This window comes from Lathyrus oleraceus, chromosome 3, assembly GCF_024323335.1.
Source record: "Lathyrus oleraceus cultivar Zhongwan6 chromosome 3, CAAS_Psat_ZW6_1.0, whole genome shotgun sequence".
Classification (NCBI taxonomy): domain Eukaryota; kingdom Viridiplantae; phylum Streptophyta; class Magnoliopsida; order Fabales; family Fabaceae; genus Lathyrus; species Lathyrus oleraceus.
Genome location: NC_066581.1, coordinates 484,361,380 through 484,378,189, shown reverse-complemented (window position 1 = coordinate 484,378,189; position 16,810 = coordinate 484,361,380). Strand labels below are relative to the sequence as shown.

Here is a 16,810-nt window from a genome sequence, read left to right as displayed (position 1 = left end):
AAAGTGCCAAAAAATTGATGTTAATAATGGAACTCTTTCTATGGAATTTGATGATATCATTATAAAATTTAACATATTTAATGCTATGAAGCACTCCATTAAGATCATTATGTTTTGCAAATTTAATTGCTTGTTGATTTGGTTGATGAAACATATCCTGATTCACTTTTTGTTGATTTTTCTTCTATGTCTGATTTTGATTATACATATATTTATGATATTTTCCCTTATACTCAATTATGTTCGGTTTGTGTTGAAACTAAAGTTGTTTTGCATATGGATATTTCTTTTGATGGTTCTTCTAATATTTCTACTAACCACATTGATGTTGTAAATGTAGTTCCACCTGATTTAGAGCTTAAGTCACTCCCCAAAATTTTAAATATGCATATTTAGAATTGAAAGAAAATATATTTGTAATAATTTCATCTAAACTTGACTCTCAATATTAACAAAAGTTGTTGCAAGTAGTGAGGAAACACAAAAAGGCAATTAGATGGATACGAGCTGACATTCCTAACATTTGTCTGTCTGTGTGTATGTACTGGATTCCATTTGAAGATGAGACGAAATCAATTAGGCAACTCCAAAGACGGTTTAATCCCTTGATTTTGAATGTTGTGAAAAAGGAGATAATCAAACTCTTAGAAGCTGATATCACATACTCCATCTCTAATAGTAGTTGAGTAAGTCTTGTATAAGTGATACCCAAGAAACCAGACGAGGGGATTCGAACTTATGTGTATGACTGAGTCACATAATAAAAACAGGGGAATGGGGAATTTGAAATCTCAACCTGCCCCTGCCCTCGTGTTAGACTCAAATCTATATTAGTCTCAGTTGATTATTGGGGTGTGGGGGCGATAGTCCCTCCATGATACAGTTTCGGAGCATTCCTGTAATATAAATTATAACATTATATATATATATATATATATATATATATATATATATATATATATATATATATATATATATATATATATATATATATATATATATATATATATATATATATCACTTGTAAATTGAAATTATAACTCATTCAAATAATAGTATAGAACAACAATTAATTTGTAATCGTAGATGTAGATACACTTAATCGAATTGCATAAACGAATATTGTGCTTGTTGTTTGCGATTTGCATTTTGATGTATTCTTTTGTTACTTGTTGCTCTAACACTTTTCAAGTTGTTTTGTAGATGCAACTTAATCATTTTCCCTCCTATAGAAAAAGAAAAGACAAACTTCATCATAGAAGCTGTTAATAGATAACAAAATTAGAGTTAGTTAAATGAGTTTTGTTCTCCTAGAATTTTTATAGTTGGTTACACTACCTAAACTAGTTAGTTATGGTACAATTAACTTGTAGCACAAGTAACTGAACAAAAACTAACTTAACTAACAATATTAAGGACAATACAAACAACAATAACCAGAACATTTCCTTACTTGAAGGGTTAGCTGCAAAAGAACAAACCATTACCATGATTCTGTTTGTGTTCCTCTAAATATTTTCTATAATTACAGCACAAAATTCATATACATCAAAACATTAGAATAGACAAAAATAACAATAAAGTTGCGAATTCGAATTCAATCCTTATGTTGAAACTAAGAAACGAATCATTGGCCAAATGAGCAGCTATTCTTGAATTGTCAGTGGTTAGAATTCCAAATTTGGTATCCCAAAATCGAGTCAAAACTCGTATGAATCAAAATTTTAGGTAGCTGAGTTGAGCGTGCAACGGATATGAACTTTAAACATATGCGTAAAACACCAATGATACTAAGGATGCCATCATCAAAACAAGAAAAGAAACTTCTTGTTTGGAACCGTCATTAGGTGACCATGGATAAGCGTCGGGTGGTGGCATCACGCAGATGTCGCCATTGAAATAGATCCTCCGAGGAAACGCCCAACCTTTATCGAACGTAAAAGTCGATTTATTCTTACCAAAAAGTAGCTCTGACTGTACATTTCCACTAGGACCAGCCTGCATGAGGAAATCATTGTAGTATTTAACTCCCCATAGCAATGCTGTATCATCTGTTAAAAGAAACAAAAGGTTTTGTGCCAATGATCAACTCTATGGATTTTATGTCGATAATAAGATAGAAAATCCTTGTAAAATCTTACATAAACTTACTTATCGAGCCGTAGGGAATTATTGGTTCGTAATTGAAGCTGAAAATTCGAGTCAGGTTGTCAAAGTTCGGATGTTGAACAACTAAGTTCCAATCCTTGTAATTCATCCTGTAGTTGAAATTAGTTATAGTAACCTTTATGCGCCAATACTCCCTGTAGTTGAGCTTTATATGCCAATGAACTCGAATCGGACACATATGACTAGTACATCGAACCAAAGGCGTAATGCTATTCTTTCTAGAGTTGTTAACAACCGAGGCCAAATGTGGCGCGATTGGACTGTAACCACACAAAAAAAGATAAGTGTGAGTGTATGATATTAATTTCTATTTAAAAGGAAATCGTAGTGTCAAAAGTAATGAAATCTTACTCTACACAGCTTCCTGATTGCGCTGTGTTGCCTTGGCAACCGCACGAACATGTTGGGCAGGGTACGATAGTATCGTTATAGAAAGATGAGAGGGAAACACAGCAAGTTGGAATTTTTTGAGCTTGAAATTGTGAATATGTGCATGTCACATTCCATGTCACAATAAATCAGACAGTAATGTTAAGGTCGAAATAAATCATAATTTCTCGCCATGTCCATAAGTTGTTTTCAGTCGATTTTCATAAACTCTCCAAGATAGTTTATACAACAAGTGCTTAAATGAACATAAAAGATGAGTAACTTACTAAGTGCTTGTGTGACTCTCCTTTTGTCTCGCGATATGAATTTAGTAGGTTTCACAATTTAGTTGTTTTCAGTCAACTGGTGTGAACATGCAATTCCATCACAAAAATGTGATCCATTAAATAGTAAAATGCTACGTAGCATTGACATCGTCGAAAAAATGTGTGTCGTGTGTCAGTGTCAAACACCTACACCAACACGACACCGACACTTATAACTAACTTCAATTTATTCATGTTTTCAAATACTACTGATGTTCACATATCAGTGTCGATATCGTGTCTGGTGTCGATGTCCGTACTTCGTAGCTAAAAAAGTTTCTAATATAGTAAGAGAATGTACTCACAATATAACCATCAGGTGCCCAGCTTAAAATATCCCATTTGATTGTGATATTTCCATTTGGGTCAAGTGGATCATAAGCTTCTGGAAACATTTCTTGCTATTAGGCTACTATACAAAAAAAACATATGTACAGATACTTAGGAATTAAATAATTTTTTCACATAATTTGAGCGTTACATAAATGTAAGAAGAAAAATAAGAACCTGTTGAAGTGTAAAAGAGCGTAAACAAGAGGAAGAGAGGAATGCATGGACAATGTTTAAGGAAACGGAAGAACATCATTATTGTTTTTGTCTGAATTGTGTGTCAGTGTCTCTTACACAAACAGAATCAGAGTGGTTGTCTGATATGAAAACACATGAAGAGTAAGAATAACGAACAAATAAATAAATAAATAAGTTTGATAAATAAAAAATAGTAATAAATGAAGTTAGAGAGATTTATTTGGGTGACAAATGAAAATGGATCCGGATTCTTGGGTTATGCAATTAAACAGTCAAATAATGTTGAGATGAGATTGGATTTTTTATTATCAATTATATTTATCAAAATGCTGTAAAAATAAATAATATTTAAACCCTTCTAAGAGGTTTTGAATTTAAATTCAGTTAAGAAAATGTATGCTAATTTAATGAATAACAATCCGTCTCTACACATGTCGGTAAAGATACTTGATTCATAAAGGAAAATATTCACATGATTTTGTATTAAAATTAGATAGGAAAGATAAAATGTAGTTTAATCACTTTATTATTATTATTTTTCATTTTCTAAAATTTGTAATTTTTATATCGTGGTTTCCTATTTTCTTTAGTCAAACAAATATCATGTTATTACATGTCATAAATAAAACACAAGTATAAAAAGTAATATATATTATTATGGATAATTTGACCTATTAATTAATAATAATATAACAAAATATAATATATATATATAGAGAGAGAGATAGATAGATAGATAAATAGATAGATAGATAGATATATTATAGTGTTATATTTGTAAAGACCCTAATAAGGACCGGAGTTTGGCAGTCCTAGAAGAGGCGACCGTCATATGTCGACTTTTAGGAGCTATCACCTCGTCCTCAAGTATCTGTCACTCACCCAGTTGTGGGAAAACGTGCGAAAAAGCGTCTCTTGCTCAGAGAGAGATCGGGGTCAGCATATAGACTACCTCCCCCTAGGAAATATGGATTTAAATTCACCATTGATTGGGTGGAAGATGATCCTTCCTAAGAAATCCTAGACCCAAAGACCTCTATAAATACTTCTCTCTTGACGGGGAAGGGGATCATAACTTAGATCCAACATCAAGAGACATACGCCTCTGACCTTACGTGAGCAAGACCTCTACAACCATTGTAACCCCGCCATATAGGGATTCTTGTCACCGCAGACAAGTCCATACCACCACAAATTGTTATCAACCTACTAAGGCCTCTGAGTACCCTTGTCATTGCAGGGGTATACACACCTGTAACTTTTTACCAATACAGTGGTGGCCCAGTAAAACTAACATGGGTCACACCTCTTTCACTTTCACTCCTTCAATCTTCCCCAGGAAGATGGTCGATAAAACTCCATGTTTTAGTACAAACACCATAGTTGGGGGCTTCTCTGGTGGAAAAAGCTCCAACTCTTCCCGAAGAAAGTATGTAAGGTAGGTGCTTGCTGCAAACATGATATCTTATGGTTTCCCTAGGGCAGAATGAGGGGATGCAGGGGTTAACATCATATTATATATATATATATATATATATATATATATATATATATATATATATATATATATATATATATATATATATATATATATATATATATATATATATGATGATAGAACTAATCCTCGTGATAATGACCCTATGGTCATCACCGTACAACACGGTAACTAGAACATCTAAGTGAGTCTTGGTAGATCCTGGGAGTTTTGTCGATGTCATGCTCAGGGATGCGTTCCAAAAATTACATCTCGACCCTAGCGAAGTCAAAGTTTTCAAAGGTTCATTTATAGGATTATCGGGAAAACAGGTATAAGTATGGGGTCACGTGACCCTCGAGTCAACATGCGTCGAGGGAGAAGATGCCAAGATGATTGAAGTCAGCTACCTCGTTGTTGTTGTTGTGTCTCCTTACAACGTCATTTTAGGCTGCCCCGCCATCAATGCAATAGGGGAGGTTATCTCCACCTAGTATCTGGTCCTTGAATACCCATTTCCTGGTGGGCGAGTTATGACTATATGAGGAGATTTGGTCCTTAAATACATGTTGCCTAGTATCTGGTCCATGACCTTTGAAGAAGTTCAATCGGCCTTGTACTCAAAATACTTGAACTAAAGAATTGAGCACAAGCCATCGTTTTTTGGTGAAGGATTATCCGTAAAAGGTAAATTCTCGAGGAAGGATGGTAAGTTTGAGAAGAAGAATGGTAAATATCAATACAAGTCTTGTGGTGGTAATGCTCCTGCTATTAGGTGTTACCACTGTAAGAAGGAAGTTCATACAAGAAAGATATATTCTGATAGGTTGAAGAGTTACGACGATATCAAGGATAATGGCAATGTAGTCATTGTTCAAGATGATTGTGAATCATCTGATGTCTTTGTGGTTTGAAGTAGAAATACTTGCAAGGAATGTATTATGGATTCAGGTTGCACTTGGCATATGACTCCAAACAAAGATGTGTTTGAGGAATTATCTAATCAAGATGGTGATTATTACTGCTGAGAAATAATAAAGCCTAAAATATTTCAAGGATTGGATCTGTGATATTTAAGCTACATGATGAGTCAATAAAGTTGTTGATTGGCGTTAGGTATCTATCTGATCTTAAGAGAAATTTTATTTCTCTTGGTGAATTCGACAAGAAAGGATATGTTTTCAAAGGAGAGCAATGTATTGTGAAATTCATAAAGGGGACGAAGGAAGTCTTGAGAGGCATCAATAAGCAAAGGTTGTATACCCTTGAGGTTGAGGTTATAAGTGGTTTAGCAGATTTTGCATCCACGAAGCCTAAGTCTAAGACGAAGCTATAGCACATGAGACTTGGCCATGTCAATAAAAGAGGGCTGGTCGAATTGGGGAAATAAAATTTACTAGATGGTGAGTTGTAGCGAAACAATTCTAATGAAGCAACCTGAAGGGTATGAAGAAAAAGTTAAGGAGGATTATGTGTGCAAGTTGAATATGTCATTATATGGTCTCAAAGAATCTACTAGGCAATTAATTAGGATATTTGACAAGTTCATGGCACACATAGGTTTCACAAGGAGCAACTTTGATCATTGTGTTTCTTTCAAGTTCTCACCTAAAAACTCATTTGCCATCCTATTGCTCCATGTGGATGACACCCTCAGAGCAAGCAACCTCATTGAAGAAGTAATGAGGGTGAACAATAAACTTAACCAAGAATTCAAAATGAAGGACCTTAGAGTTGCAACCAGGATTTTAGGTATCGACATCAAGAGAGATAGAAAGCAGTCGAAATTATGATTATCTCAAGATTCATATCTAAAGAAGATTCTCGACATGTTTAGTATGTAAAACTCAAAACATGTTATAATGCCTACAACTCAGCAATTCAAGTTGAGTATAACTCAAATTCCTAATAATAAAATTGAAAGGTCCTATATGGATAGAATTACATATGCTAGTATAGTGGGTTCTTTGATGTATGGTATGGTTTATACCAAGCCATACATAACATATTCAGTGAGCCTTGTAAGCAGGTACATGGAAAGTCTTAGAAAGGCGCATTGGAAAGCCTTGAAATGGATCCTAAGATACATAAAATGATCTCTGTGTAGATTCCTGGTTTATGGTGGAGCCAAAGGCTATGATAACCAAGTCGAAGGATTTGTTAACTCTGATTATACAGGATGTATGGATACTAGAAAATCTCTTTCTGGATATGTTTTACTATTTTTGGCACATTAATCAGATGGAAAGTGATACTTTAGAAGGTTGTAGCCTTATAAACCACTGAAGTTAAATATATTGCCCTTGCTGAAATTGTAAAATAAGCATTGTGGCTTGAAGGATTTGATAAAGATTTGAAACTTCAAGGTCAAGCAATCGATGTTAAATATGATAGTCAAAGTGTCATACATCTGTTGAAGAATTTATCCTATCATGAGAGAACTAAGCACATTGATGTTAGGATGCATTTTTCAGGGAGAAAATCGAAAGGGGAGAAGTCAAAGTGATGAAGGTTTCGACTGATCACAATGTTGTTGGTATGATCACCAAGTCTTACCAAGCATCAAGTTCTTCCATTGTATGTAGTTAATAAAATTGCATGATGATAGCTAGCTTGTTCCCTATATGTTTTGGAGTTTGTTCTAAGATGGAGATTTATAGTATTGAATCAAACTACAGTCTCGATAGGGGTAGTTTCAGGATTCGGCATGATCGAATGTGCATGTTATAGTCGAAGTCTACTTAAGCATGTAATAGTCAAAAGTATCTATGTATTATCTATAAAAATATATATAACCAAAATTTTGTTTTGGTGTAGCCTTTTTTTCTACCATTTATACCCTTAATTTTTTTATATAACTTACACAAAACCCACTACTACTTCCTCATGTTGTGTTTATTTATTTAGTTGTATCTTTGTATAGACATATATTCTCTCTCTTCTATAAAACCCCCTCTCTCTCTCTCTCTCTCTCTCTCTCTCTCTCTATTCCTGCAAATGAAGAAGAAAAGAAATACTCCTATTAGATAAACTTTGATGCTATTTTTTGTACTTTTAGTGCATATTAATTTGTGTTATGTTAATGCATGGTCCTATTGAGAAAAGGATATATGAGAAAGATAAAATGGAGGAAGAAATGCGATGTTCTACAAAAACAAAAATGAAGCAAAGATACAAAGAGACAAAGACATCTAAAGATTTTAAATTAAAAAGAGGAGACTATGGTGTCCAACAGTCACAGTGGGCACACATTATTTTATTTTCCTATTTAGTTGTTTATGTTTTTGGTTCTGAATCAACCGATGAGTTAACATTTGTTTCGGGTATATGTAAAACCACAAAATCGTTATAATTATTAGGGAATGAAATAGAGGTTAATTTAGATTTATATTTTGAATTTTGAGGAATTAAGTCTTTTAACTTAGTAGTGTTGGAGTTCAATAATAAATCTCCATTAAAAATGCACAAGAATGAAGAAGATGATGAACAGTTACAGAGAATTAAGAGAGAGAGATAGAGATAGAGAGAGAGAGAGAGACTTGTGTAATTAGTTGGTTTTATACATTAACCAAATTAAACTCAAATCAAATGCAAACTCAAATGTAAATGAACCACTTCAATCTGAATTACATTATGTCAGGTCTCAAAAAATACGACCTACGAGTATTCGCTCGCTCACAGAGTGATTGAACAGAGTCGCCACCAAACTTTATTTATTCCAGAGAAGGAAATGGAAAATATAGATAAAACCCTTAAGAGAATGAGAAAATAGTCATCGCAACCAAATTCGTGTTCGGGAGTCGACTATGCAACGGGGAGGTATTATCATCCCTCATGTCCGTTGTACTCAACGGGTACCTTTTAGTTAAATTTTCTATTTAATGTTAACTTGTGTCATTTGTTTTCTTTGAGTGATAAAAGATTGAAAAGGAAAATAAAAGGGGTAGCAAAAAGGTTTTTATTATGGTGATTGACAAGATTACGGGTCTTGCTCTTATGTATCCTTAAGTGTGATGAGGAATTCAAAGCAACATAGTTTTGGGAAAGACGAAATATATTTGTGGATTTTTTTGATATAGTGCTTGACGAGACATTGAATCTCACTCCTACATATCTCTAGGTGTGATGGAGAAATCAAAGTTATGTAGTTCTTGGTAGAAAATGAGTTTGGTTGGTTGATTTTAGAGAATGAATGTTTAGGTCACATTCTAGGAGTTAAACATTTGCTTGTATCGAGGTAGAAAGTATCCTACTTAATCACGTTCTAGAGGTTAAACATTGCTTGTATGCTCGCGCATGGAAGGCTTAAGCCTTTTTTCGTATCGTGATAGAATGGAATAAATAGTGTTTGTTTGTGGAAACAATTTCGATCGTGCGGGGGCGAGAAAAGATAAGTTTGATGGGTTGAGATTGTTTTTAGACATACGACAAATACTCGAGCAGTGAAGCTTACGTCAACCATTCGTTTATTCAAGGAGCAGAAAGGCGTGCACCTCCCATTCCCTTTTCGTCCAAGTTTGAGATTTTGAAAATTATTAGCGGAAGTAGAATATTTGTGGCAGCGAGGCTTGCGCCTCCCACTTGCTTATTCGAGGAGCAGCGAGGTGTGCGCCTCCCATTCCTTTTTCATTCATATTTGATTAGAGTGTTTAACTTAGAAGACAAAAGTTCGAGCAATATGGTGTGCGCCAACCACTCATTTATTCAAGGAGAAGAAGGATGTACATCGCTCATTCCCTTTTCCAACAAGTTTTATTGAGAAAAATATTTAATCGAGTTGTGAAAATAGGTTTGAAGAAAAGTCGTGCAAAATAATTGAAAAAAGTTAGCATGTGAAGGTAGAAACTTAAAGATGTGAATTAGATTAACGTGCATGAATTGTAACGCGGGGTTGTGAAATGGACCTAGTCACCGACCTGGTTATAGACCTGGTCTGGACCTATCGCGTATTGATAACGTGAGGTCACAAATTCTCTCGTAAGGCTGTGAGTTCTTTCGTAAGGATACAAATTCTTTTGTATGGCCACGAATTCTTTCGTAAGGCTGGGAGTTCTTTCGTAAGGCCACAAATTTTTTCATATGGCCACGAATTATTTTGTATGGCCAGAAATTCATTCTTAAGGCCACAAATTCTTTCGTAAGGTCATGAATTCTTTTGTAAGGCCATAAATTCTTTGGTAAGACCATAACTTATTTCGTACGACCACAAATTCTTTTGTAAGATCGGCTTAAACGTAATGACGTTGAAATGTCGCATGCCAACACAGATCAAAAAACAAGTTGCTAACGCAAAGCGCGATCATCTCAAACAAATTTAAACGTGGATGAAACATAATGTAAAGAAGAGAGATCATAACAAAATGAAACTTAACATATGCAATCACATAAGGTAACACAATGACATGAAAGTTAGTGCGTGAGTTGTAACATAACGCAATGAACCGTGCGAAATATAACGCCAATCATCATATACCACGCATATGAATTAACATGTTATATCAATATCAAATGGAAATCTAAGATAATAACAACATACAAATCATGTTGAATCTGCAAATTATATCTGATTTACGCAACGCAACAAAAGCAACAAAAATAGCAACAACACGGAATATTTACATGATTACAATATACATCGAAACAGAATAACAACAGTCCCACAACGAATACAAACAATATTTGGATCTAAATATACATCAACTAACCTAAATGCAGTGAAACGCAAAAAAAAACTTGTTGAAGCGTTACTGAATGTTGAGTGTCGTTGTTGCGTTGAAGATGTTGGAATAAGATTTTTTCATATCCCTTGGGTTTTAATGATAACAATGTATTTAAAGAGAAATTACAAATACCAATATATGTTCAAGTGTGCAAGATCATAAAGCTTAAAGTTTATTCAAAATTGACTCTACTGAGCATTTGTTGACAAGATGAATATCTCAGATTCTGATGGATCAAAATTTGATGAATCTGAAGGACCAACTTCAGAAGGATCGGAATTTGGTTGTGATACTTTTGACTTTGGTGATAACTCAGACTATAGAGTCCTCATCTTGAAAATCTCATCCTCTGGTTTATACTCTGTCCTCATAGCAAACCTATCTTATCAACACCAGACTTAAGGTAAAAGTCAACTAGAGTCTCATACTGAAAGGCTCAAGAAAAGATTATATGAATTGTATAGTTCGCCCTCCTCATCTGGTTTATACCTAGTATATAGTGGACTATAACAGGATTTGTCTTCCAACAACTCTCTCTTAAAGCTACTACATCTCAAAAGGTTCTCTTGTGCAAAACAACTTTCCGACGTCTCTTTTATTTGCCTCTATAAAAGGGAGATGAAGATTTGAAGGAAGGTTAACAACAACTACTACACAATCTAATAGAACGCATTAAGTATAAACTTTGGACTAAAGTTTCATATGTTCATTTGCACATGCTCTTAATATTTCTTATCTTTGTATATCTTAGAAATCGGAAGTGTTTAGAAACATTGTAGTTGTTACAATACTTTTATACTTCTAATTGTGTATCAAAGTATAGTTGTAATTATTTCTAATAAACTATTTGTTTAAAGTAGAGGAAGTCTCTTGCAAGGTTGATTGAGCAGTGAAGTGTTTTTCCTGTGTGCTTGATTAGTGAAGTCTCTCTCAGGTGTGATTGAGTAGAAGTCTCTTGCAGGATTGCTTGAGCGGAAGTCTCTTTCAGGATTGATTGAGTAGTGAAGTCTCTTTCTCAATTGATTGAGAAAAGTTGTAATCAAGATTGATTATAGTGAAAATCTCTTGTGTGACAAGGGGACTGGACTATACTCAGTTTAAGAGAGGAACCAAGATAAACTATGTGTGTTGATTTGTTTATTGCTTTTGAAATTTGAACTCTAATATCAGACTCTGAACTTGTTCAGAATCTGAAGTTGTTCATCATAAGAGAAAAAGAATTTATACACAATTCAACCCTACTGGTATTCCCTATGACTACAATACTACTGAGAAAAGTCACTACCTTGCTAGACCACCTTCATTAAGTGGTGACTTCACTCAGTTTTAATGGTGGAAAAGTTAAATGTATACTTATACCATTGGCCTTGGTGATGATTTATGAGATATCCTTGAGGATGGCATTAACATTTATGTTAATGGTGTTGGAATGGTAAAAGACAAAAATATCTTACACCTGATCAAAAGAAAATTTACAGAAAATATCATAGAGTTAAAGGAATTTCGATAGAAGCTCTACCTCATTTTGAATATATTAAGATCATTGATAATTCAACTGCTAAGACTATCTTTGAGTCTTTGTGTTCCACGTATGAAGGGAACCAACAAGTCAAAGAAGATAAGGCCAACCTTCTTGTATAACATTATGATTTGTTTAGAATGAAGGATGATGAAGACATTTAAACCATGTTTTCTAGATTTCAAGTTTTTGTATCAGGCCTTCCGAGCAAAAATTTACTCTATATTTGAGCATGTAAAGAAGATTTTGAGTAATTTTCTTGCTAAATACAAACCCAATGTCACAACCATTCAGGAAGCTAAATACCTGAATATGCTGAGCCTTGAAAGCATGATTAGAAACCTTCATAGCCATGAGATGGGGCTGAATGGTGATGAGCTTGTGATGAAATATAAAACCCTGGCGTTGGAGTTAGTTACTGAAAAATTTGGTGGTAAAGTTGTTAGACCCTAAAAAGTCTAGAAATCAAAATAAGCTTCTGATGAATAATTTTTTGATGGTAAATTTGATAGTGAGGAGATGGATTTTATCATCATGAGGTTTCAACAATTGATATAAAGGAACAAGAGATTCTATGGTAAAAGCAGTGGCTTCAAAGGATCTAGTTCCAAAGAAAATATAGATGATCAAAAGAATTGCTTTAATTGCAGGAAGTCAGGTTGTTTCAAAGCGGATTGTCATCATCTACAGGTTAATGTGACGGTGTATTCGTCGCTATATGATCTATCGATTAAATCATAAGCTAGGAGATACGTTGAAATTTTCGAGTCGCCACCGCACTTTTATTTATCCAAAGGACTGGCTAAAAAGCGAACAAAAGCCTAAGAAGTTTTACACGTAGAAAACTAATAAAAAGATCAGAGAGTCTGGGTAAGGGGTAAATTACGCAATGGGAAGGTGTTAGGCACCCACTACGTCCTAGGTACTCCTAGGGAGCCCTTTTCACACTTGTTATGCTAAATTGTTATTTGTTATGACATAAAGATTGTGCAAACATGATTGGGATGATGGGAAAAGAATATACATTTTTTATTATTATTGGGTTATTGGGTTCGAACGGATGAACCCGTTGCCTACGTACCTTCCATCAAAGGTAAGGATCAGAACGCCGTAGTTCGGCTAAAAGATTTCCAAAAGTTGGTGGATTCAGTTTTAAACACAAGCACTGAGGCTTTTCATTATCAATGGGAGAACACTCGACCAAAAACAACATCCACCATGCGAGGATAGCTTCGACGTACTAGAGGGGTTAGCCCTGTTTGAAGTACGGAAGTCTTACTGTCGACTCACTAAGGATAGGCAAGATTTACATCAACCACAATGATAATTGAAACCTATGGCTAATGCATGAAAAGATTAATGGACAGAGCCAAAACAAGTGAATGAGTGAAGTTAATTGATTGTGATTATGAAAAGTGAAGTCAGAGTATGATTAAGATTGATTCAGAGAAGTATTATGAAATGGAGTTTGAAAAAAGTCAAGGACTTGGGTCCAGGTTTTTAGTTAGAAAAATATGAAAATGTTTGCACAACACTTATGTCAAGTTTGAAAGGTAAAGTGTGAAAAGTCTAGGACATAATGAATGATGAATGGATGAGGATAGTAAAACTTCTTAGAAGGTTCACTTCTTGAAATCATATGGGAGATGATTCAAGTGTGTCCTTTGGAATAGCAATTAATAATAACAAACAAGCAAAGCAAGCAAGAGCGGATATCGGATGCCAATCAATGGTCTTATACCAATCTCCTAAAACAAAACGGGATGTCAGAAGCCACTCAATGGTCTTACACTAATCTCCACAGGCAAAGAAATAAAAAGCGGATACCGGATACCAATAGATGGATTTACACCAGTCTCCTAAAACAGAATAGGATATCAGAAGCCACTCAATGGACTTACACCAATCTCCTCAAAAGAAAAACAAAGATGAGAAATGGAAGTTAACTGCCAATCTGTCTGGTCTTAGGTTAACTCCACAGTATGGTCCAAGGAAATCCAATGCCACGTTACAGGGACTTACAATGGATCCTCACATACAAGAACAAAAGCAACAATATGATCACAGGAATGCAAATGCCAACTTACAGGGACTTATAATTGCAACCTCTCACACAAACAGATGAACAAACTATGATCACAGGAAAGCAGATGCCAACTTACAGGGACTTATAACTGCAACCTCACATACAAATCAAACAGATCACATTATGATCACAGGACAACAGATGCCAACTTGCAGGGACTTATACTGTATCCTCACATAGACAAACAAAAGCAAAACATGGATGTAAGATGCCAATCTGTCTGGGCTTACTCTAACATACACAGTATGATCCTAGGAAAACAAATGCCAACTTGCAGGGACTTACAGTTGTATCCTCACACAAACAGATGAACAAACTATGATCACAGGAAAGCAGATGCCAACTTACAGGGACTTATAACTGCAACCTCACATACAAATCAAACAGATCAAATTATGATCATAGGACAACAGATGCCAACTTACAGGGTCTTATAACTGTATCCTCACATACAAACAGATAAAACAGAAGATATGAGTGACCAAAGAGGTCTTACACTCTATCCTTCCATATCATAGGAGCAAATGCCAAAGCAATGGACTTACAATTGTCCTCAATGGGCAAACAACAATGATAGCATCACAAAACAAATGAGATGATCATGCATTAATGGCAATTGATGATGATGATAAATGCATAGCATACAGGCAAACAAGTGCATATGAAGCAATCAATCAATCAATGAATAGCAAACAGCACACTCTATAGCCAAAACAATGGGGCTCACACAAGAGGGTTTGACTTTAAAAGTCCACTGTAATGGGTAAAGGTCGCTCTTAACCTGGCCATTGAGGGGCTCAGGTGAAGCAGATGAATAGGAAATGAGGGGTGTGCCTCATTGCTTCAATCTCATATCAGAGAGAGCATCAAAGAAAGTGTGGGAGTTCAGAAAGTAGGAACTCTCTCCACATTATTGACTCGATTAGATCTTGGGTATTTATCTCATTGCTTCAACCATGTAATGGGAGCAAGAGAGGACACACTGAATAGTGGGGGATAGATTGCTTATCCCTACCTTCCACCAATTGCCTCAAATGAGGACTTTTCCTGCTTAGGACAAATATAAACAAACACAGGCATTGCCTCTTAAGGAGGACTTCAGACAGTTTGCCCGGTCAAATAACAGACCGGGTCTCCAGACTACATGAAGAAGAAAGGTTTATACCTCAAAGCAAATGCTAAAAAGCAAAGCGAGCAAGTTCAAAGAACTTAGGCAACTAAAGTACCTGAAAAAGTCAAAACAGTCAGTAAACAGCTCAACAGTCAAAATCAAAAGGAAATAACCCAATAGTCAACCACAGGGGGACCAATTGTGCAAGGCACAAAGACTCAAGCATATGAGTCAACCTACAAAACAAGTGTTAGCACATGATAAACAAACCAACTCAATCAAAATTGAAAGGTCTCTGGGGCATTGGTGCTCAACCTGAAACAGATGAACTCAACATAAGCTTAGAAGACCACTAGGACTAGCCTAGGGTCAAAGATGAAAGAAAAAGTCAAGGCAGCAAGGAAAAGTCAACCCAAACCAAGTCTAAACATTCAAGAAGCATTCTCAATTGGATTCATAGTTATATCATGCATCATGGTCATTTCATATGCAAAAGGATGCAAAGCATGGCAAGAGAAGCACACAAAAGTCAACAGCAAAGACTTCATTCAAAAGTCAAACAAAACATTTTCAAAAATCATGAAATAAATCACACTCAATCCTAACATCTAACATGGTATACATGTCAAATTTCATGGCATTTGGATGAGAGGAAGGCAGTCAAGTAAAATCATGAAGTCAAACCAAATTCAAATAAGCATGGTGAAAGTCAACAAGCATGGGTCAACTTCAAAAAATCATATCAATTTGAAAACAGAAGAGAAATGAATGAGATTAACACCAATGCAAAGCTTGAGATGTCCAGTTATCACATATGAAATTTCATGGACATACAATATGATTTGAGAATTTCACAAAAGATTTGGCAAGGCATAGCACAAAAAGTCAACAAATGACCACATATGGAAGAAAATTCTCAATCAAATGGAAAACAGCAAGATTAATTCCAAGAAAATTCATACACAAACTAGACATGTGAAGGATCATTCATACAAAATTTGAAGTGATTTGGATAAGAGGAAGCATGTGAACAAAAATTGGGAAAATGCATGATCATGGTATAGCACCAAATGTAACACATAACTTCAAAAATTCAAAGCTCACAAACCACAAATGGGAAATGCACAAAGTCTATATGGAAACAAAGGTCAATGTGTCTAGTTCCACCACAAAAAATTTCAAGCTCAAAGGATTTAACATGAGAATTTCACAATTGAAATGGCAAAGGGTGTCATTCATGCACACATGTTGAGAAAATAATTGTCAATTAAAAACTAACCAATGGAAAATTAATTAAAATTCACAATTAAATACTAGACTCATTTGTGAACATGTGGAAAAAATTTCAGGATTTTTGGAATTAAAATGAATGAGAAATTGATTTTTGAAATTGAGTGAAATAATGTAGCAAGCATGAACAAAAGCATGGCATATGGGGTCAACCAAGTCAACGGATGGTCAATTTTGTAATTTGGCAACCCACTAATTGAAACGCACAGCATAAG

General features: G+C 34.9%; 1 protein-coding gene across 1 annotated transcript; it reads right to left on the bottom strand.

The window, feature by feature from the left end:
• Positions 1 to 1,761: 1,761 nt before the first annotated feature.
• On the bottom strand, positions 1,762 to 3,259 carry LOC127131774 (COBRA-like protein 1). Its single transcript, XM_051060685.1, has 5 exons — positions 3,170 to 3,259; positions 2,826 to 2,883; positions 2,521 to 2,680; positions 2,152 to 2,429; positions 1,762 to 2,051 (listed from the first exon to the last, which is right to left on the bottom strand). Exons 1-5 carry the CDS (start codon positions 3,257 to 3,259, stop codon positions 1,762 to 1,764), a joined length of 876 nt encoding a protein of 291 aa, XP_050916642.1.
• Between the last annotated feature and the right edge of the window lie 13,551 nt (positions 3,260 to 16,810).